Source organism: Uloborus diversus, chromosome 1 (assembly GCF_026930045.1).
Source record: "Uloborus diversus isolate 005 chromosome 1, Udiv.v.3.1, whole genome shotgun sequence".
Lineage (NCBI taxonomy): Eukaryota > Metazoa > Arthropoda > Arachnida > Araneae > Uloboridae > Uloborus > Uloborus diversus.
Window position 1 is genome coordinate 65,496,939 of NC_072731.1, and position 24,872 is coordinate 65,521,810.

Sequence of the window (24,872 nt, forward strand, 5' to 3'; positions counted from 1 at the left end):
AATTTCGAATTTTGACAGATTCGAACATTTTGAGGTGTGCTGAGTCCATTTCGACTATTTTTGGAAAATGTCTGTCTGTCGGTGTGTGTATGTGTGTCACGTCTGTGTGTAACCAGTTTTTTGTGGCCGCTCTACAGCAAAAACTACCGCATGAAATCGAACAAAATTTGATACACATATGTGCCCCAATGTGAACTTGTGCCCATTGGTTTTTGGCGCGAATTCCTCCAAGGGGGGTGGAGCAATGGGACGTTTTTTGATTTTTGCGTGACTGTTATTCCCCAGGAAGTAATTGGCGGAATCAGACAAAATTTGGTCCATATGTTGTCCCTAACAGGTACAGATCCTGATTCAATTTTGGTGTCAATAGCTCAAACGGGGGGTTGAGCTATAGAACGTTTTTTGCCGTCAATTGTGACTGCTGTATCTCAATAAATAATTTTGTTTTCGTTGGGAATATTGCTTCCTCGTTAAGCATGGGGAGGGATCAGAATTATAAGAAAGATATAGAAGAAAGTTTCGTGATGGCCACAACATACTAGTTAGATAAGGTTAAAGCGTAGGATGAAGGTTCAATTGAATAATCTTGCTGTTTGAAGTTGGAATTAAAATGTAATCATTTATTTTGACGTATTCATTACTTAACTGTACATTTTTTACTGCAAGTAATTTAAAAATAACTTATTAAGTGAATTAATTAAAAATTTTAATAATTTGTGCATAGTTTATTTGGGCCGTGAGTGACCTGATGGATCTCTGGGCTCAAAATTGTAAGGTTCCGAGTTTAAAACCAGACTCTAACAAATACCATGTATATGTGTAGTACATGCTTGTTAAGTTTGGCGGTTTGAAATTCCTAATGTTGGTCGCTATCTGTTACCTTGTGTGTAGGATACTAGAGACACTCTCCTCAGTATCATGCCAAAAATGTGAAGGTCTCAGTGGCCCACTTGCCATGGCTTGTTGTGGTATGTTAACCTGTTGATAAAGCTAATTAACATTGGTAACTCTAACATCATCCAAAATCATCTACAATTTCGTTTTTAGAATTTCAATTTCAAAAAAATTCTGTGAGAGATTCTCTAAACCCCAGCCCTTATCTTGAAAGATGTTTGACAGTTTGGTTTTTAAGACAAATACAAATATGGTGTCTGCTGTCCCCCTTCACATAATTAAAGGTTATATAAAATTTCGTTTTTAGGGGTTAAATTTCAAAAAAAAAAAAAAAAACCCGGATGAGAGACCCTGAACATATCCACTTCTCATAAATGATAATCTACTATCCTGTTTTTGGAACTTAAATTTTGAAACATTTCCTTGAGAATACCCGAAATCCTCTCTTCTCCCAAATGATTAAAACTGGTCTAAATTTATGCTTTCTGGATCTTCAAATCAAAAAAAATTCCGGGAGAGAGATGCTTCCGAATCCAAACCTTTTCCCTGATGTTTACAAATATGGCCTACAATTGCGTTTTTAGAATCTCAAATTCAAAAATTTTCCTAGGTAGGTTGCCTGAACCCCTTTTCTTCCCTTAACTTTAACAAAGATTGTTTACAACTGAGCTTATTTAAGACACATCATTTTAATTTTCAAAAATTAGCATCTCCGATCCATCTTCCCCCCTCGCCCATTGTTAAAAATTGTCCAAAACTTCATTTATAGACTTCAACTTCAAGAAATTTTAAAGACCATCTTTTAGCTTGAACCATTCATAAAAGTCCTTGAACCTCTCCTCCTCCGAATATCACCAGAGAGCGTTTAACTACAATTTTTTTCCGAGGAAGGACCCATCGCGAATGTTACACATATGACTGTAGATTCTTATTGTTAATTTTCTTTCTCTGCTTATATAACGCAGTTCTCTTAAGTTGGTGAAAAGGGGGGCCGCGAAGTGAAAAAGGTAGAGAACCACTTTTTTAAAAAATAAATTTCGTATTTTGTGCATTTTTAAAGTTTAAGTTGATCATTATTAAAACTGTTCATCATTTGTTGATGTTTTATTTTTGTTAGTTCATGTATTTTTGAATAAAATTTAATTCTGAATAACCTTGCTTAATTTCCAGTAAGCCATGCCTTTGGTTATGGAATGATGGATGCTGGATCAATGGTTCAGTTAGCTAGATTATGGTCCACTGTACCTGTGCAGAAGACATGTGAAATTCGAGGCAGTCAAATGAATCAGTAAATCATATTCATTTTTTCTATAATATAATTTTTAAAAATAATGCTACTCAACACCAAAAATGCATCCGGCTCAAAAATATCTATTTCCGTAGTATTTTGCCTCCCTAAACATGAAAATCACCATAAAAAATTGAGATCAGCACTAGTTTTCAAGATGCAGAGCCAACTAGGATAGTGAATTATCACTAATGCTCTTTTGTCCTGGCAGATAGAAACACCCCCATGGGACTGACTGTCTTCTAAAAGGTTGGGATAGAAAATCTCACTACATGAAAACCAAAATGGACTTCAAGAAATTTAAATTCTGGGAAGAGAAATAAATGCCCTAAATCACCCTCTAGTAGATCCACCCATGCTCATTCTGATGGGAATAATGAAGAACTTCATGAATGCTGTGAACAAAGACAATTTTCCAATACCTTAGAGGGAAATTTCCAGGAAATATTGAAACCAAGGTTAAGGAGAGAATTTTTAACTTATCTTCAAGTGTGCACAATTATGAAAATCACTGTTTTTGAGGGGAAAAAATAAATAAATAAATAAATAAAAATTGCGAGGGGAGAAAAAAACATGCAGGAAGTCTTTAAGAGTGTATTACAAGTATTTCCAAGCAGCAGAAAATGAGAGAACTAAAAACTGTTGCTTAAACAATGCCTGCAGATGTTCTGTGACTATTGTTGAATGATGTGTCTCTGAAACTCTATTTTGTTCACTCCAGGATATTTTGTTTAAAAACTAAAGCTATGATCACTGAGCATGAGGAAAGGTTTTTACAAAGATATCTTTACAATGGAATGCAGTCATTGGAGTGAGTTAATGCTCACCAAATGCTGCTTAACTATTACAAGAGATGGTCCTTCTTTGACGTACAAAAGCAATCGAAAATGAAGCATTTACAACAATAAGCCAAAAGCAACCACTGCTTTTCAAAAAGTAAGCATTGTTTAATAAAACAGGACCTATTTAATGACATTTATTGCACAGGATTTTTTTTCCTTTTTGACATTGCCTTGAAATCAATGTGTGGTTGCAGCAAATCTTTCTCCAGTGGGCATTTATGTACCTTGGAAACAAGAGCTAATAAAATAAATCCACTATCATATTCGTTTTTCTCGACCCAAAATTAGTAGGAATTAACTATTTAAAACCAGGATGCAGACAAAAAGTTCTTTTTTGTTGACAAGTGTAATTATTCAATTCTCATTTGTAATTTTGACTATTAATAATATACTAGAAAGTAGCCTGTAAAGTTATGACGGGTGAAAATTGCTTCTACTCTTCTACATTTGAATGAAGCAATGCTTGTTTTGTGATATTTTGATATTTGAAATTGCAACCCTAACTCCAGTGGATTAACCCTAAACTCCAGTAGGTAGCGTTCATTATTGCCAACCATTTTTTCATTTCTTTATTCCCCTGAAATGGCACAGTAAAACTTAACCAGTAAAACTTAACCTCTTACCACTAAAACAGTTAAGTTACCCAATCAAGTTCAGCCTTGTCACGATAAAGCCTTTCCCTGCATGTTGAAGATTACCAAAACATATTATCAAATTAGCATGCCGTGGGGCAAGTTTCATTGTTGAAACATGTGGGCTACTCGATCATCGGCTACGATATCAGGGTTACCACGCACTGGGAAAACCTGGAATTGTCAGGGAAAATGAATATGGCCGAAAATGGTCAGGGAAAACGACAAATAACATACATTTCTGGAAATGTCATTGGATTTTGCTTTATTTTCCGATCGTTCTTAGCGCTGTGCTATATGATATCAAGATTTTTTTCCCCTCATCTTTCCCGCTGCCATTCGTTGTTTTGTGCTTCAGACTTTCTCCTTCCCCCTGAAGTTCTTCTTATCAACTCTCTGGCATTGGCGTCATAGCAGTCAGGGTACACATGCGCAGCAGAAGGTATATTTTGTTTTCATAGTTAGCAGGCTCTGTCTATGCCCTCATTTATTACTTCAGCAATTCTGAAGTTGTTATTACTATTTTGAGTTTGCTGCACATTGTTTTGTCCGCGAGTGCATCAGTTCTTAATGAGCTGCAATAATCTTTTCATGTTTCATATTATTTCTTTAAATTTAATTAATGAAATCGTTTTCTTCTAAACAGTTTTGTTCTGAAAATATATCTCATTAGACAATTTTAAACTTAGAAGGTTTCCTTTTTACAGGAGTATCGCTAATCTTTTAGTGATTTTTAATGACTGTTTGAATGCGCTTCTTTCTTTCAAAAAAAATAATCGGATTAAAAAAATAAATAAATTCTGCACATCAGAGTTCTATGATTTTTGCTCATAATTTTACTTTATGACAGGGGTGCCCACAGGAGGATTGGCATAAGATGCGCCATGAGAATTTTTGGGGGGATTTTTAATTTTGTATTTGTTTAAATTCATTTATTGATTTATTTTTATTTAAATTATTTACTTTATTTATTTATTTTGTGTGTTTATTTCATTGACATAGCAGGGAACTTTTCTTTTAAAATAATAATAATTAAAAATAAATAAATAGGTAAATAAAAAATATTTAAAAACAAATAAAAAAAGAGGGTTAAAAATAAAAAAGCACAAAGGCATTCAGAAATATTGGGGGGGGGGGGGGGCAACCTTGCTTTTTGTGAGCAACAAATAGGGGAAATATGTCCATCTAAAAGATGCATGATTTTTTTTACAGGCCAGTCTAAAAGTGCAGTGAATGTACTGGAGTGGAAGGGTGTAAGGCAAACATTGAGAAGGTTTCAGTTTCATAAGTTTTTAGTTCAGACTATTAGCAATGAACTTTTTTTTGTGATACAAATGTCACAATTGCTTATTTGGCTGTTCTTCCCACTTGATGAAAGGCAGTGGCTCCTAGCGATTGAAAAGAAGATATGCAACATTTACATTATTTCATAATTCTTTATCATAGGGATTTGTTTCACTTTTGTTAGTACATATTTTTGATTAATTCAGCTTGAGTAAATTAAATTTGGTAACCATTTTGTTGTTTGTAAAGTTTGAAAATAAGACAAGTTTTATCAAAATTTGAGATGTATATATTAATGTTGCAAAAAGAAGATGGACATCAATAACCCAGGATTTTTCTCAAAACCACCTGGAATGTCAAAGGTCATTCTTGAACTTCCGTGGCAACCCTGTGATATTTGAGGATTTTATTTCATAAATTTGAGAAATCAAACTAATAAATGTATTTGCTGTAGGGAGTGTTATAATTTTCTTTGCTTTAAGTCAGTTACTTTTTAAAATGAAATATTATTTTCTGCATTATTCTGTTTAAAAATTACAAAAGACAAAAATATTGGGAGAAATATAATTTAAATGTAGATAATGTTAAGATAATGTATTTGTGTACGTATGTTTGCTAGCTATACAAAGCCAGTTTACGTTGATTTTTCCCCAAATTTGACAGGGAGAAGCAGGCTTTTACATCCAGGAAGGGTCCATTGTGGCTTTCAAACCAAAAAAAGTAACAAACCATTAAAAATTTAATTTTAGAACCAGAAATTGTATAAAATTTCTTTTTCCATGTGTAACAAATGTTATATTTTACCTGGTACAACACTGTCGTTTCGAGTTTGGCACCATTGGAAAACCCATATAAAATGTCCCATAGAAGATTTTCGCTACTTTCCGGAGCTCAAAGGTCCTAAATTAACCAAGAAAGTAGTTGTGAGCATTTTCAAGTAAGTGAAAATCAAATTTCAAAGATCGTCTGCACAAGATTGATTAAAGTGAAGAAAAATGTGGCTAAACAAGTATTTTCTTTTGCCATTTTTTGCTTGAGTGTAAATAAATAAAATTCTTGCGATTGCTTTTGTCTCGAGGTTTCCCCTGTAATGGGGCTGTGAACTACGTGCTTTGTACTCAATTTTTGCACATGGCGAAACACTTAGTTATCAAAATAAATATTCCTGGCAGAAAAAATGTATTTTCATTAATGCAGAATCTGTGTAGACTGAGTAGTTTGTTTTAATGAACAGTAAAATGCGACTTACTCATTTTTTTAGAAATTAGTCTTATGTTGTACCTTAATATTCTGCTTTTTTTTTTCAATTGCATGTTCTGAATAAATTAAATTTATCTTTAAATGCTTAACACATGTGAAAAATTTATTGAATTTCTTAATTGTATTGTAAATAGTGGCATTGCTGCAAAAAATAAAGTTGAAGCTGTCCTTGATGTGAATTGCAAGAATTTACGTTATTTGGAGCATGTTCAAGCTAAACTTACAATTTCTGCTGCTAGAAGGGGAGATTTACAAATTTATTTAACATCTCCAATGGAAACCAAGTAAGATTCATATTTTTGACATAAGATAGTCCAAGTATTTTCTCTCTCACTTTTACCGTTCTTAATTATGAATACATTTCATTTTTAAGTAAAAGTACTTACGTAGAAATGAGAGAATCCCTCATCTCTAAAATAACTTTATATTCATTACTTTTCATGAGGTCTTTTGCTAATTTAATGCAATACCTAAATAGACAAAATACAGTTGAACTCAGTTAATATGAAACGTCAAAAATCCATGAATTTGTTGGTTATTCGCAACAACCGTGAATCAGTGATACTGCAAAAAAACGTAGAAAGGCTGACCTATATTTAAAAAAAAATCACATATTTCTTATAAATGAATATTTCTGGAAAATATTGAAAAAGGAAGATGATAATTTACAATCGTGGAATAAGTTGTTATCCGCAATGAAAGATGAACAGTTTTATCTCCGAGTAAATTAAAATGTCCACAGATAAACAAATGTCTTAATTTTCTATGCAAAATATTTACTGTTTTCTTCTTGATACAGCATGGGACTACTATCTAACAAAATGATGAATAATTTCTATTAAAGAAAATTACAGTAGTCAACCACACGAATATTTCAAGCAAAGAGGTCAGAAACTTTTGTTCGTTTTAGCCAAGACTTTCAATTTAATGTACGTATTATACGTGAAATTTTTAATGTAATTTCATTGGAACCAAAATTAACGAACAAATTGTTTGTTTTAGCCGTGATTTTTTATTAAACATTATCGTATATGGAGAGTTCAACTGTATTAAAAAAATTGAGATCAATAATTTTCATTACGCAAACTATACCAATACTTAAAGCAGAAACTTAGTAAAAACCGGCGTATCGGCCGTACCCGCGTAAGAGCCGCATCTGAAATAATGTTCGCGTTTGGAAAAAAATATCGCAGAAGGGCCGCACCTCGCGTATGGGCCGCATCGAGATTCTTCAATAAAGGAACTTGCAATGTAAATTACATTTATTCCAGTGAAAATAACGAACAAAAATACATAATTACAACAAAATTAAGCTTTTAAAAATAATAATAAAGCATTAAAAGGAATAAATAATTTTAAAAAAAGAGTATCAAAAAGTAACATTTGAAATTTCAATTGAAACCTTCAAAGTCAGAATCATCACTAGACGAATGAAACAAATTTAAAATCGTTTCATCTAAATGTTCATTGTTGTCGTCAATGTCGGAATCACTGTCCGCAGATTCGTCGAATCGGCCATTATCCGAGATTTCGGCGGCTTTGAACGCGTTCACAATAACGCTTTGTTTAACGCTCTTCCATGAGTCGCTGACCCATTTAGCGACTTCGGCGTAGCTTGCTTTTCTCATTTTTCCAGTTTTCGTGTAGGAATGGAGACCATCCGTCATCCACTCTTCCCAACGTTTTCAAACTTCACTTTTGAAGCATTTATTGACTGTCAAATCCAGGGGTTGCAGCTTTTTTGTTAGTCCACCTAGAATGACAGCCATTGTTACAGACACTTTTTTACAGGCACTCTTGACTACATCTAACAGATGTGCGCGCATGGAGTCGAGAACAAGAAGTCCGTCTGGCTTAAAAAAGGAACCCTTCCTCTTCCTCCAGACTTCATACAACCAATCCAGCATAATTTCCTGGCACATCCAGCCTTTTTCATTGGCGCGGATGACGACGTATTTAGGGAAGTCCTCTTTAGGCAAAGTTTTCCGCTTAAAAACGATAAGCAGTTTCAATTTTTCGCCATCAGCCGCACATGACAACACACACGGGAATGAACATTTTTCATTTCCAGTTGTTACTATATTTACAGTTTTTTCTCCCGTAACATTAACTGTTTTGTTGGGAGGACAGTCAAAAGTAAGAGGAACGTCGTCCATGTTGATGATTTGCGACAAATAAAAATTTTTTCGGAAATTGTTTTTTTTCACAAATTTAAGAAACTCCGCCTTCTTTATCTCCCAGTCGGAGGGCAACGCTTGCCCCATTGTCGTTTTCGTCCGGACAGAAAGTCCGATGCGCCGCATAAATCTGCAACACCAAGACTGGCTGCCAGCAAAATCATTAAGATTCATTTGCGACAGGGGCGGCAAATAGGGGGTGCGAGAGGGGGCGGTTGCACCCCCAAATTTTTCACTAAGAATAATAATAGAGGGGCATACTACATTCCGTGGGAAATTTCGTGAGGAAATTGTGAGACCAATTTCAATATATTCCTTATGGTCTATATAACTATGCCTCACCGGGTGTTTTGCTTGAATTCGTGTCAAACGGCCTGTATGACGTCATCAATCCAAGATGGCGGCTTTGATGAGTTTTTGAAATTATGAGTTTATTTTTGGGTATTTTGTGATAATTTTCTGGTGAATTTACTTGATTAATTATTATTATTATAAATTAAAAACGAAATATTTGATTTATTTGTATATTACTCATTTTTAAAGAAAGTTCTGATAAATCCCTTTTTTTTATACCTTAGCACACTCTAATTAGCAACTTAAAAGTATTTCGGGTGAGCTTTCGCAGTTAAAAATACTTTTATTTTTCAGGCAAAGATCACTAAACATTAGTACAGTCAAACCTCGTTAATTCGAACACGATTATAACGAACTACTGCTAAAGCGAACTACATTTGCGGACCCAGTCCTTCTATTGAAAATCACTTAACACACTCAATACTATTGTTTTTCAGATAAAACGAGCTACTGTTGGTACAAATTTACTTTGAAGGTCCCTTTGAGTTCGTTTTAACGAGGTTCGACTGCGTAATCGTTGTAAACTGTAGTGTCAAAAATTCTTGCAGGAAAGTGTTAGACGGGATATAGAAGCATATTCTACGTTAAGGGTTGCACTATTCAAATGTTATCTCGATGCCTTTTATGCACACAATGAAGAAATTAAATTTCAATGCGATTATAAAGTGCAAAAACTAATCAACTGCTTTCAAGAAAAAAAATATGGTGAAGCAAAAGAACTTCACTCAAATGTAATGCAGATATTAATAGATTTTAAAATACATGAAAAAATAAAAGATTTTGAGGATACAGAATCAAGTGGAAGACCAATATTTAAACTTGCTTTATTACATATGCATATGGTTGATACTATGCTACTTTTTATACGGTCTGTTAGTTCAGGAAATTGGGAGAATGAAAGTAATTGGTGGAATAGTAAATATAACTAAAAAGAAAAATAGTGCGATTTTTTTTTTTTTTGACTTCTCCAGAGCTGACAAGGCTTTCTGATAAAACTAAAGCAATGATTGGATTAAATGAAATGTTAAAGAGTACACATCATCATTTGGCAGGTTCAAGAGCAAAGCGACAACATGAAGATGTGCAATCTATATATAATGCCATCAGAGCATCAACAAACCCTATAACATATGATGGAAGTGAACTTATTAACACAACAACAAAGTCTGTACATAGTGAAACCACACAAACAGATGTATTAAGCATTTTAAACAGAGGTCGTGAAATGTACGCCACTTTCAAACGAGCGAGAATTGAAACTGAAAATATGAATTTCTGGGCCCGAATGAAAAAAGAAAAACTAAATCTATGTAAAAATAGAACGAAGAAAGTTGCGACAAATATAGCTGGCACTGTTCTACAGTTAAAAGCTGATCTATCGTTAGTTACCCTTTTGCTAGTTGTATCGAGGAGCCAAGCAGACATTGATTTAAATGCAGTACTTGGTGCATATGAATTTTCGGCTGTTCCACAGTCTATGTTTAATTTGGACGGGTCTATAAAATTGTCCTAAAACAAATCAAAGTTAATGAAGATTTTAGAGTAATGTGGCTCAGAAAAAGTAGAGAGTAGCATCAAAGAGTCTTTACCAAACCCCATGAAATACTCAAACATAACGAAGCAAATGAATAGAAAATCTTAGTGTTGCTGTTATTGATGGAATGGCTGAGCTACAATCAATGAAGAAATCAAAGCTAGTGAAAACATGTAATGATTTAGCTGCAGAATTTAGTAATAAGATCAAGGAAATTCTTTTAAATTATGATGAAACACACTTAGTGTTTGATACATATATTGAAAACTCGGCTGAAATCTGCCATGCGAAAAAAAGTGTGAGTACGTTAGCACCCATTGAGTTCAAAATAACAGATTCTACTAATATTAAAAATGTACAGATGAAGACCCTACTTTCTCATATAAAAACAAAGGATAATTTGACAGCTTATCTGGCGGATAAAGCTTTAATATAGCATTGAAAGAGACCTAATCGTTAGCTGGAGAAGTGAAGCTAAATCATCATTAAAAGGTTTTGTGACTGCACTGCAAAACAGTCATGAAGAGGCAGATGTTCAAATAATACTGCAATGTCTTCATGCTTCTAGAGAAGGGGCAACCAGTATTCATATATATTTCTTTTGACACCGATGTATTTTTACTAGCATTGTTCTGGTTAAAATCATTTCACTGCCCATGCTCATTTTGGACTGGTTTAAGTAATAATTGAAGAATGATCGATCTAACCAGCATTGTGACTGCAATAGGACCCGAAAAATCTAAAGAAATATTAGGACTCTATGCTGTATCAGGATGTGATACAACAGGTTCACTTTCTAGGAAGGGGAAACCATCTTTTTGGAAAATTTACAAGACGGCAGACATAAAGATACTCTTGATACTCTGAGTCATCTGGGGTCTACCGAAGAATTTAGTGCAAATGATAAAGTTGCTATTGAAGGATTTATTTGGTCCGTGTATGTGCCTCTAACCAAGATTTCTGACATTGGAGAACTTCGTTGGTTCATGTTTTCCAAGCAGGAGGCTCAAAACGAAAATTTGCCTCCTACAAGAGCATCTTTGTCCCTATACATTTTAAGAGCCATTATCAGGTATTAGAGTGGCGTCTTGCTGACCAGCAGCACCCGAATTTACCGTCACCGTTAGACTTCGGATGGGAAATGAAAGACAATTTCTATGCTCCAGTTATCTGTATACTTCCTTATGCATCTGAATCCATCTTGAAGCTAGATCGATGCAGCTGTGTGAAGGGAAAATGCATTGTTTCATGTGAATGCAAATCTCAGAACATTTCATGCACTGAACTTTCTGTGTGTGGAGGTGATGAGGACTTATGTGAAAATCACAGCCAACAAAGCGATATTGATGACACTTCAGATGAAGAACTTTAAGCAAGAACTGTTATTTACTTTTTAAATCTATATTTTTTAATTAAAATCAGAATTTAAATAATTTACTCATTGTTTAGAGTATATAAAATGTAAGTAATAAAATTTTCATTGTTTCCGATATTAAGTAACGGAAGTTGTAAATTTTTCTACATTAAAAAAAACAAATAAATAAATTCTTATAACCCCAAAACACGTGGATGCAAATAATTTTACATGTTTTTATGGAATAATATATTTTAATTTATCGTACAAGCTTTCCAAAATATTTTTTAACTGCTATTGGTTACTAAAAAAATTCATAAAATCTGAATCGAAAATCACAAATAACAAACAAAAAAAAAAAAACTTATTTTATATGGACAATTTGTTTTAAAATTTGAAAAGTAATCGTATTAAAATATTAAATATGTAATACAAGTTGAAAAAAAAATCATAATAGGCCTCGAAAATGTGTTAAAACCGAGAATTTTCATCAATATCTAGTGCAGCCGCCATCTTGGATTAATGACGTCACACAGGCCGTCTGACACGAATTCAAACAAAACACCCGGTGAGGCATAGCTATATAGGCCATAAGGAATGTATTAGAATTGGTCTCATAATTTCCTCACGAAATTTCCCACGGAGTGTCTTTTACCTTAAGTATGCAACTGGACTATAATATAAAATGGTAAAATTCAATTCAGATAACTCAGAAAACCATTTGCCTGAATTTTCAGAACAGAAAAAACTGATGGAGGATAAGTATTTGCCTTAACTAAAGAAGTAATCTCTTCATATGGGTTAAATATTTCAAAATTGAGTAATCTATGTTATGATGGTGCATCTTGTATGAGATACCCGTACAGTGTAGAGACTGTGCAAGTTTTACGCGTAAATTCCATGTCATTTTACATAAATTTTTATGCTCATATTATAACTTGATGTTCAGCTAGTAAGTATTCATTGATGCCATGTACTAGAAACACATTTTAGCAACTCGGTGTATCATGTACTTTCATGGAAACTTTTTGTGAAGATATGCTATTTTTCAGAAACATCTCACATCAAAAAATACTTTCACATCAACAAATGTATCTTGAGGCTCTTTACTTGACAATCTCTGTGTGACACAAGATGATTTTCAAGAGTTATAAAAGCCCCATGGAAGAACCACTGGAAAGCGACCTTTTCATTGATAAAACATTTGATGTCATTTTAATATGTATGCCTTTGTCTGAATTTTTTGTTTACTTTATTTATACTGCGGAGCGTTTTTTTTTTTTTGGTAAATGCTATACACTCTATCATAAAAATTTTAATTCGCTAATCTTAATTCTTGGATTGACAATTGAAACTCTTAGTAATTTTCGCATTAATGCATACTTGAACCAGGTGGAACTTTGTGACAGAGCTTTTCTTAACAGTTTTTAATGTATGCCAACGTGGAAGAGGTGACAAAACCCAGATGAAGTTTTAGTCAAAATATTAAATCAATATTTTGAATAAACTGATCAATTCAGTTTCTCAAAAAATTGAGACAGGATTTAATGAGAAATATTTATTATTGGTCTTAATTTCAATATTATGTAGGTCGGTTATAGAAAGCGAAAAAGAAAATATTACACTTATAAGTAATAGTATGAGGAAAGAGGAATTGTTTTGTGAATTGTGACTATACTTTTTAATGACACAAAATAAATACTAGCCTATTTAAAAAGCTTTCTTGGTTATTTTAAAGAGAGGAATCTAAAGGAAATGTGCGTTTTTTGACACAACTTTCTTGCTTCCATTGTTTTTTGACTCTTTCAATCAGGTCAGTCATTTGAAAGATGACTTCCGTGATTAAATTGAAAAACCGACGTAAATAAAGCACAAATTTACACGAAAATAAGGCATATAGCTATTTTAAGGCTACAATAATGGAGCCTCTTCATTGGTGTAAAAAACTACGCACACAACCAGAAAGTTGTAGGAGAACTGAACGTCAACCAATTTTGACTTTCGTGTCTCAGGAGGTTAGAGAATTGCCTTCGAAGCGCAATGAGGCAAAGCAAGACCTTCCTCTTTAGCTATACTGGCAATAAATTAAGTCATTGGATATTGATTAACTATAGTTACAAAATTTTCTGTTCTCCCTGACTCCAAAAATAGCAGATTAAAACTTTACTAAAAAATAAAAACTAGTACCGAGATATTTTGTGAGATAACTTATAACAAAATAAATTTAAAGCTTCGGTCGAAAAATTTTTAATTGTTCTTCACAAACCTAATTATTCTTAACATTAAAACCATTTAATTATCAGTTCTTGTTAACCAATATGTATTTTATACAGGGTTGGCAAGTTTCTGCCGGGGCGGTTAAAACCACTGGTAGAAACCGGTTAAAACCGGCATGGCAAAAACCACTTTCTGCCACATTTTCGGCAGAAACTGGCAAAAACTCTCAAAATGACAAAAAAAAAAAAAAAAAAAAAAAAAACCATTGACAGACAGTAGAAAATGCATGGAAAAAATAATTGCTAACAAAAGCACAGTTTAATTTACAATATTAACCCAGTTCAAAATCAAATGTTTTTTTTTTTTTTCACCCTACAGTTGCTTTTTGGAAAAGTTGGTTGCAGAAATCTAAATTGTTTCTCAATTTATTATGCACGAATGAGAAACTTTAGAATATTCTTTCAACAGAAGAGCTAGCAGGCAATGCATCAAGAAACAAACAATATTCATGAAACTTTCAAATTGTATACTTTATTCAACTGGTCTGTCATGTAGTAACTAGGGTAGTGGTAAAAATTCGATTGAAAAAATGAGTTTCAAGAATTTGGGCCAGTTTGTTTTGCAAAGCTATGATATTAGGTACAAAATCTAGATTAATATTGGCAACTAAAATTTGACACTTTCTTCTTGAAGCACATGATAATTTCAAACACAAGCAATTTAGATGAAGCATATTTGCGAGCAAATTACGAACAGCCTGTTTAATTCTGTATGTCACTCTTCATCCTAAGAACCCATATGATTTTCGTCCTTTGTTAGATTAATCCAAATATTACGAGAGTTAGCAATCGAAAAGTTCCCTTTCTGAAATAAATCAAGGGCAATAGCGTAACATTTTATTTTTTTACAATGATGAAATGAAGTTTCATTTTTAGTTTACCTAAACAAATATCATTTAGTAATTTCTTTAGTTTTTTACGACAATTTTAAGTTTTTGCCAGTTTCTGCCGGTTTTAACTGATTATAACCAGTTTCTGCCACTGGCACGGCAAAAACTAGTTTCTGCCAGCAGAAAGCCAACCCTGATTTTATACCTTACTGAGGAAATTCATGTTTAAGAAACTCGACCCCCCAAACGAAATGCTGAAATGCTGCCCCTGATTTGCGATGCCATTTTTTTGGCTTGGAGCCTAATTTTTACAGTGGATAACGAAACACACGTGTTTCGTCTTTCTTCAATCCAAACAGTTAGATTTTCCTCCAACTTAGGATAACGGACAACTCCAGTCCTGTTCGCGCGTTTCTTACGCGGCATTACAGACAAAGTTGCTTTATCCTTTTTTCATCGTCGTATACATTTCTTGTCTACGTCAATTTCACGAGCAGCCACTCTATTCCCGATCTGCTCAGCCTTTTCCACGGCACGAAGTTTAAATTCAGCTGTATAACTTTTCAGTCGTTTAATGGGAGCCATACTTCAAATGGACGAATTTGGATCAACAAAATTACAGGAGCGCTAGCTACGATGTTGAAGTTAGCTCTGCGAAAAAGCGAAGTGAACAGGTCAGCTGCTAAATTGACGGGGAGGGGGAGAGGGGAGTGACGGAGCGAGCGCGTCTCTCTCTTCAATTCTTCGTGCCCCAAAGCTGAAAGTTTGTTTCCCTTCCCAGAACCTCAGTGACAAGACACAGCTTCTGATTCTACACCCCACCCTCCCGACCCCTTTTCTCTCCCGTAAAGCACGAAGGCGTTCTTTTCCTCAACGTCAATCCATTCAGCTGATTTTTTTGAATTCCATTGCTTTTTACCACTCCTGAAAGAAACTCTCCCTCCCCATCCACCCCTTCACTCTCCCAGCATTTAGTTTTCGCTGAAGTAGCCTTCAGCTGTATTGGCTTATTCATGGAACTCTCCCTTTGTTTGCCATAGATAGATGTCCGAGCAGGTGTTTCCCCTCCTTCTTCCACTGTTTCAGCAGATAGCTGACAGCTACAGGTGGTCCCTGGGCAGGGATGTTGGCAAAGATAAGAAATTACTTTTGTTACTTAGAAGTAACGCATCTGCTTTTGCCCACCCCCCATAGATGATTTTTGTCCTAAAAGATAGATTATTTTCACCTTAGCATTTGTTAAAGTTACCCTCTATTTCCCAGCCTTTTATTTATTCTCAGGATTTGATATTTACGTCTGGAAGTGTAGGAAAAAGAATTAGCGTAAGGGCCGCCCCTTTGTATGGGCCGCAGTAAAGATAAAATAACCTTTTTTCACGCATGAGCCGCGGCTGATACGCCGGTTTCTACAGTACAAAATGTAAAGGTTACATTTTTTTCGCTGAAATAGTTAGTCCTAGTTAAACAACAGTTTCCTTTAAAAAAAAAAACATTTCAAATAACCCATACAAATTAATTATTGGTACCCTTGGCTAGATAACACAAATGTGCACGCCATGCAATGATACATTTGCTTCTGTGCAGATAGATATATTTGCTGTAGATATGTGCATTGCCTGATTTTTGTAAATAAATTATCTTCAAAATATGTTGAGAAATCAATGAAAAAAGTTCCCCTTTTGCTTCATGGATACAAGATTGAAAGTGTTAGCATAAAATATTATTTTATTTTATTTAGTTTTTATTCTCGGTCCACAGCCGATAATTTAAAGAAAATAATTTAAAGTTAAGTGTACCTACTTTAAGCCCAGTCTGGTAAAAGTAGAACCTGTCAACTAGTTGGTGCTAACACTTCAATCGACGATTCCCCCACGCCATAATTAATGGCGACTGTTTACTGAAACCATCGGAGATTGCATGTCTCGATGTGTCGATTCAGAAAAGTTGAGTTGTCACCTGATCGACTTGAATTAATTCCACTTGTTGACCGCACGTGCTATGGAGAGGAGTACGAATATTCGCGGTAGTGGAATATGCAAATGAGTGATGGTCGAAGTAGAAGTTAGTGTGGTGACGTCATCGAGGCATGGAATCTCATTGGTTGATAAAACATATATATTGTGGCGAGTGGCAGCGATCTCTCTCTCGTTTTTCTTCTTTCAACGATCCCCAGTGGTTGGTTCTGATCGTGAAGCCTAGTCCGGCTCACGTGTGTGGGGGTTTTTCCCGCGATGCTAGCGGGGGTTTTTGTGGTATGTGATGTTTAATCTTCCAAGTCCTGGAATTAGTGAGTCCAGGTGAAGAACCTGTTGTGTTGTGTCCGGCCAATTAAAATGTCGGGGATGTGAGTTCCACGTGTCTACCTGTGATGTTTACCGATCTACGTATTGTGTAATGTTGCCTGTTCAGTCCGGACATTCCTGAAGTGTGATTCGGCGGACCTTTTGTGCGTTTTCTACCTGATCCTTCGGAGTGGCAAGTGACTGCATCGACATCTTGGTGACATTTTTCTTTATATTCTGGAACCACTTTTGTTATGATATTTTGGGGGTGTATTTTATGGGGATGTTATTCTAGTCATATTTAATAAATGTATTTTTCTGAAACATGTTTTTTGCTTGTCTCCAACTTGACATTACACGGCCAGTTAATGTTGGCTTAGTTTAAATATCTTAACTTCTGGATTTTAAACTTAACTTTAATTTATGCCAACAAAAGTGGTAGCAGAGCTCGGTCGAATGTCATTTTGGTTGGAGACAAATTTGCAAAAGTTTTCAGAATAATGGAAAGGGACTATCGAAACATTAAGAAACTTAACTCCTGCAATTGGGCAACATGGTCGAAAAATATGAAAATGGTACTGATAGAAAGAGATTTATGGGATTTAACCCAAACAAAATTAGAAGAAGGTATTTCGGCAGAAATAAAGAAACGGAGGGGCCAAGCAGTGGCGATTATTTACCTCAACATAGAGGATGAGTTAAAACAACTAATAGATGATTTAGACGATCCATATGCTGTATGGACGTCATTGAAATTGAATTTTGAACCTCCGTCTTTAGCCCGTGTTGCCGGATTGTGGGAGGAGTTTTTTTCTAGCAGAATTAATGAAAAAGAAACTATTGGAATGTTCGCGGCTCGATTGAAGTGTTTGCTCCGACAATTGGAGGAGAATGGCTATAAAATGGATGAGAAATTAAAGGGATTTCAACTAATACGTAGTTTAGATCAAAATTTTAGGGGAATAGTACAAAATATTTATAGATGGGATGAAAGTAAATTTAACTTTTCAAATGTTTTGGATGAACTTTTAGCAGAAGAGGGGAGATTAAAATTTTTAGGAAATGAAAATTTTGGAAATAGTAGTTCAAGTGTTAATGCTTTTTCAGTTCAGAATAAACACCAGACTGGGCGGAAAGTTGAAAATGTAAATAAATTTGAAACGAGAGTTTGCTTCACATGTGGGAAAAAGGGGCATATTTCGGCTCGGTGTTGGAGCAGAAAACCAACTAATCAAAATAAAGGTAATCGTAATTTTGTCAAACAAAGTAATCCCCCTAAGGCTGGAATGTTTTGCACCATCAGTAAAATATCAGGAGTGCAGGCCAACAACACAAATTTGAAGGAGGAAATACCAGTATTTTTACTGGATACAGGTGCCACGGCACATTTCTGTAAAGATAGGGACTTGTTTTGTGAATTGAGGCCTGTTAAAAATACAAAAATGGAAGTAGCTGTGGGCAATGTAAATAGTCAAGTCGAGGGGGTAGGGAAAATTGTTTTCGAAATTAAAACAGATGGTAAGCTAGTAACCATCACATTGAATGAGGTCTATTATGCTCCAACACTTAGACGAAATTTGCTTTCCGGATCCAGGATAGACAGTCTTGGTTTTTCATTAAGGTGGTATCCTGGTAAAATATGTATTTTTAATAATGATGGTATCAAACTTTTTTCTGCATTTTTAATTGATAAATTGTATTTTGTAAAACCCACTTCATTTTTAAGTAATCAAAGTAGTGACTCACCAGCAAATGTAAATGTAACCGAGGTCAAAGGATTAGACCTGGAGTTGTGGCATGAACGGTTTTGCCATATTAATTATGACAGTATCTTGGAAACTGAAAAGAAGAACTGTGTCAAGGGACTTAATATAAAAAGTAGAAACCGGCCAGATTGTGAGCCTTGTATTATTGCAAAGAAAAGAAGGTGTTCATTTAAGCCCACTCCAGGGATAAGGTCTAAAAGACAACTTGAGCTTCTTTTCATGGATCTAGCAGGGCCATTTCCGGTGGAGTCACTAGGGGGGAAAAGATATATTTTTTCCATAATTGATGATTTCTCAAGGAAGTCCACTATTTACTTTCTAAAGTCAAAAGATGAAGCTTTTGGATATTTCCTTAGATACCAGAGGCATGTAGAGAGAGCCCTCAACAAGAAAATTTTAGCCATAAGGTCTGATAATGGGAGGGAATTCACAAATTCTAATTTTGAGACCCACTTAATTAAAGAAGGCATCAGCATAGAAAGAACCAAACCTTATACTCCCGAACAGAACGGGGTAGTAGAAAGATACAATTTGACATTAATGAATGGGGTTAGGGCAATGCTGAAAGACTCTGGACTAAGGGAAGAATTTTGGGCGGAAGCCGCCTTATGCTTTAATTATGTTAGGAATAGAACAGTCCTAAAAGAAAGGGGGAAAACCCCATTTGAGCTGTTCTGGGGAAACAGGCCTTCAGTAAGGCATTTCCGGAGGTTTGGATGTATTGCCTACAGAGGCATGCAAAAACAAAACCTAAAGAAATTTGACTCGAGAAGTAAGAAAGGCATAATGGTGGGCTACGCAACCCAAGCAAAAGGGTACAGAATTTGGGACCCAGAGCTAAAGAAAATTTTTGAAACTATTAATGTGGTCTTCAGGGAAAATTTAATTTGGGGGAAATCAAACTTGAATGGGAATGTAGACAATGATGATGATTATTCGTTTATTAAACCTATTAGTGAAGTTCTCTTAGATAAAGAGATAGATGAAAGAAAGGCTCCCACCCCTTGTGAGGAAATTGAATGGGTGAGGGATGCAGTAAAAAGAAAGAAAGGGGACCGTACTGATATTTATTACTATGAAAAGGGAAATAAAACCAGGTTAAGGTCACCCAATGATGTAGAAAAATATTGTAAGAAGAATAACATTGTTTACAATCCTGAACTATTTGATTTCAAAAGTAAAAATGTACCTTATAATCCTTTGTTTGATATTTTTAATTCTCCTAAGGAACAAATGGAACCCGAGCCAGAGGCAAATTTGTCAGAAGTGCTAATTCCACAAAACTATAATCAATGCTTGAAAACCCCAGAAGTAAAACATTGGCAAGAAGCCATGTCAGAAGAAATGAAAGTGATTCAAGAAAGGGGGGTGTGGCAGTTAGTTCCCCAGCCAGTTGGTAAACCAGTACTTGGTAATAAGTGGGTCTATGACTTGAAGAGGAATGCTAAAGGGGAAATTGCCAGATTTAAAAGCAGATTGGTTGCGATGGGAAACAAGCAGATGGCAGGTGAATCGTATTCTCAGGTTTTCTCCCCAGTTATCAATTTCTCCCTGATAAGAATGTTTTTCTCAATTCTGGTGATATTCCTGGGTTGGAGCCATTTTCAATTAGACGTAAAAAACGCATATCTTTATGCTGATTTGCATGAAGAAATCTATATGCGACAACCACAGGGTTTTGTAATCCCGGGAAAAGAAGACTGGGTATGCCGTCTAAAGAAATCGCTATATGGTCTCCATCAATCGGGGAGAAATTGGTACCTGGAAATTGATAGGGTTCTCCAAGGTCTAAATTTTTTGAAATTTAAATGTAGTAACTGTGTCTATACAAGAAACAGAAATGTGTTTTTATTGATGTATGTAGATGATATAATAATTTTTGGAAAAAATGAAATCATAATTCAGGAAACAATTCAGGATTTATCAAAACATTACGATATTAAAGAATTAGGGAGAACTAAAAAATTATTGGGGGTAGAATTTGAAGAAATAAATGGGGGAATTTTTATACACCAAAATTCTTATATTAAGACAGTTTGTGAAAATTTTGAAAAGTATCAATACCCATACTCGACCCTCCCAATAGCGAAAGGTACAATTTTGTCTTTAGGTGATTGTCCAAAAACGGACCAAGAAATAAAAGAAATGGAGAAAGTACCTTATCGCAATTTATTGGGATGTTTGTCCTATATAGCAGGGAAAACTAGACCGGATATTGCATATACAGTTAATTTATTATCTCAATTTCAAGCAAATCCGGGTAAAAGACATTGGCAGTGTTTATTAAGACTTTTAGGTTATTTAAAATATACAAATTATTATAAATTAAGTCTATCTGCAATAAATGAAATTAAAATCAATGGTTTTTCTGACTCAGACTATGCTGCAAATAGGGACGATAGGATTTCGATGGGGGGAATTATTATTTACATTGACAAAGTACCTATTATCTGGCGAACATTTAAACAAAAGTGTGTTTCATTGTCCACCATGGAAGCTGAGTATATATCTTTGACAGAAGCAGCAAAAGAGGTGGTGTGGTTAAAAAGAATTTTAGAAGAAACATCACATTTTGAAATAGCTGGATATAAATTTAACGGGTCTGTAATTAATTGTGACAATATAGCTGCAATAGAATTTTCAAATTCCCCTATAGAAAATTCCAGAACAAAGCATATTGATGTCAGATATCATTTTTTGAGAAACTTAGTAGAGGAAAATACATTTGAATTAAAATATGTGAAAAGCGCAGAAAATCCTGCGGATACGTTTACCAAGCCTCTGACTCGGGGTACATTGAAAAAAATGTGCAAACTCATTTTTGGTAATTATGAAAATGTAAAAGTTTAATATTCAAATGTGTAAATTTTTCAATGTTTCTCAAAAGTGTTTAAAAATTTTTTTTAATTGTTGTTTGAAATATGTCAGTTTTCATGTCGTTTTGAAGTGTATCGTGCTGTGTAACCGAGAAGGGGGGAATTTGTTAGCATAAAATATTATTTTATTTTATTTAGTTTTTATTCTCGGTCCACAGCCGATAATTTAAAGAAAATAATTTAAAGTTAAGTGTACCTACTTTAAGCCCAATCTGGTAAAAGTAGAACCTGTCAACTAGTTGGTGCTAACACTTCAATCGACGATTCCCCCACGCCATAATTAATGGCGACTGTTTACTGAAACCATCGGAGATTGCATGTCTCGATGTGTCGATTCAGAAAAGTTGAGTTGTCACCTGATCGACTTGAATTAATTCCACTTGTTGACCGCACGTGCTATGGAGAGGAGTACGAATATTCGCGGTAGTGGAATATGCAAATGAGTGATGGTCGAAGTAGAAGTTAGTGTGGTGACGTCATCGAGGCATGGAATCTCATTGGTTGATAAAACATATATATTGTGGCGAGTGGCAGCGATCTCTCTCTCGTTTTTCTTCTTTCAACGATCCCCAGTGGTTGGTTCTGATCGTGAAGCCTAGTCCGGCTCACGTGTGTGGGGGGTTTTCCCGCGATGCTAGCGGGGGTTTTTGTGGTATGTGATGTTTAATCTTCCAAGTCCTGGAATTAGTGAGTCCAGGTGAAGAACCTGTTGTGTTGTGTCCGGCCAATTAAAATGTCGGGGATGTGAGTTCCACGTGTCTACCTGTGATGTTTACCGATCTACGTATTGTGTAATGTTGCCTGTTCAGTCCGGACATTCCTGAAGTGTGATTCGGCGGACCTTTTGTGCGTTTTCTACCTGATCCTTCGGAGTGGCAAGTGACTGCATCGACATCTTGGTGACATTTTTCTTTATATTCTGGAACCACTTTTGTTATGATATTTTGGGGGTGTATTTTATGGGGATGTTATTCTAGTCATATTTAATAAATGTATTTTTCTGAAACATGTTTTTTGCTTGTCTCCAACTTGACATTACACGGCCAGTTAATGTTGGCTTAGTTTAAATATCTTAACTTCTGGATTTTAAACTTAACTTTAATTTATGCCAACAGAAAGCAAATGACATTATCTTTCTAATTATTTTCGCTAATTGCTGTATATTGATTTTCATATATGCATAGTTTTGAGTTGTGTGTGCAGATGCTTCATATTATTATCTTACTATGTTTGCGACTTTCCTTTACAGATCGACTTTGTTAGCTTCACGTCCTCCTGATAACTCTCGAGCTGGTTTTCAAGAATGGCCTTTCATGTCTGTTCACATGTGGGGAGAAAACCCAAATGGCCTGTGGAAATTAGAAGTTTATAATGATGGAAAATATGGCGGTAAGAAAATAAAATCACTATTTCTTTGAATGCCTTTCGAAATATAAAACTTAAAAAAATTCAGGCAGCGAAAACTACCTGCATTTGTCACACGCAGGTAGCGTGCAACACAGTGTGCAACACCCAACGTGCGCCGATCCCGAACTGACAAAATATGGCAACTGGTTTTTGATATGGCGAATTTTGATTACTGTCATGTGTTTAGTGACACTCCCAAGGTTAAGACAAATCGATTGACGTAAGAATTACCAAAATTGGTCATGGCATTTAGCCCCTAGAACACCACATAGGAACAGACATACATACATAGACTTATAAACACATTACTCTCCTTTGCGTCGCGCACACGCAGTCGGGTAAAAACAAATATATATCTTAATATATAAAAATCTTCTGTGCGGACGTTTGTCACCATAAGGCTTTTAAACGGCTGGACCGATTTTGATCAAATTTTTTGTGTGTAATTAAGTTGTGGCAAGCATGGTTTCGAAGCGCGATGGATCGAATCGGAAACGTTTTTGTTAATTTATTAATTAATTTAAATATTGGATGGTTATATCTCCCAAATGATTAATATTTATTTTAACCTATTGTTGAGCGGGAATTGAAATAAATATTTAACCCGTTGCCAAAGGACAATAAGAAAGCCAGCTCTGCTTTTTGTAATGAAATTTCCTACTGTGATATGTCAATTGAGAATAGATAAAACTTAGAGTAAGCCTTCATTTCTTGAAAGCAACAGTTTTAGGTCCAGTGATATATTTTAAAATAAAGTACTGGAAGAAATCAAGTAAACGCATAGAGTAAAGAAATATGCATAGAGAGGCCCCGTCTATGGTAAAAAAGATATGAAATTGAAGCTGGAATTACGGGATACAGCGGTGCAATGATGAGCGGGGTTATGATAACATGATCGCTTCGTGAGAAGTTTTCACCAATCTTGCAAAGGAACCAAATGAAGTAGCTGTCGGATTGGTTTGCATTTTAATTTATATTTTAATGCAATTTTAAATCGTGATTCAATAAATCTAAGTTTAAATTGATAACCAATTGAGATTCAGTTATAGAATGTTTTGAATCAAAAAAATGTACCTTAAGGTATTCAGCCAGAAGCTAAGGATCTTGGAAAACAGCGGTGCAACTTCCGGCTTCAATTTCTTAGTATAGCGGGGCCTCTCTATGTAATTCCTTTACTCTATGGGTAAACGTGTCTTCCTTCGTCGTTGTTGAATCATGTGGCCGGATCGGTGCTTTAGGTTTTCCTAACCAAATGATCAGAAAGTACCGTACCTTGCAAAATTTGTTTTCAAATCCATCTGAGTTTTGGCAACAATGTCAAGAAACGTAGTTCAGGATTATCAAACTAAACAGCACGTTATTAAAGGAAAAAATGATGGAATTTAAAGACGAAACAAATTTTATTTTCGCCCAGATAAATTACAACAGGGTAGTTCTGTACACAAAAGATCAGTGCAGTGGAAGATTTTTATCTTTGGTGGAAATAACAAATTAGGCTATATATGAAGTTTTAAAGTTTTCGCTCAAAAGATCACACAGCCAATCGGTCAGAGTTGGCTTTGCTCACTGATCGGCCGGATTACAGTAACGTGGTTGTTTGTCGACTTTGTCTATAAACAATAGAGTTGCGTGATCATTTGTTTACATTTTCAAGTTACTGTTAATGTAATTTATTGTATTTTTTGCGAAATATTTCAAATTGCAAAGAATTGGTTTTTGTTTTTAAAAACTTTTTAGTCAGTTTAGTTGAAGAATGTTTATTTTACATCGGAAGGGGGGGGGGATGAGCGATTTTCGCTTATTCAGAGAAATTTTT

At 34.9% G+C, this 24,872-nt stretch overlaps 1 protein-coding gene across 1 annotated transcript in view; it reads left to right on the plus strand.

The window, feature by feature from the left end:
- The window catches only part of LOC129230130 (furin-like protease 1, isoforms 1/1-X/2), a 67,558-nt gene that overhangs the window by 34,290 nt on the left and 8,396 nt on the right, over positions 1-24,872 (plus strand). Inside the window, exons 11-13 of the mRNA XM_054864537.1 lie at positions 2,065-2,182; positions 6,335-6,484; positions 22,899-23,038. Of these exons, the coding sequence (XP_054720512.1) occupies positions 2,065-2,182; positions 6,335-6,484; positions 22,899-23,038 (408 nt within the window). The remainder of the gene's footprint in view (positions 1-2,064; positions 2,183-6,334; positions 6,485-22,898; positions 23,039-24,872) is intronic.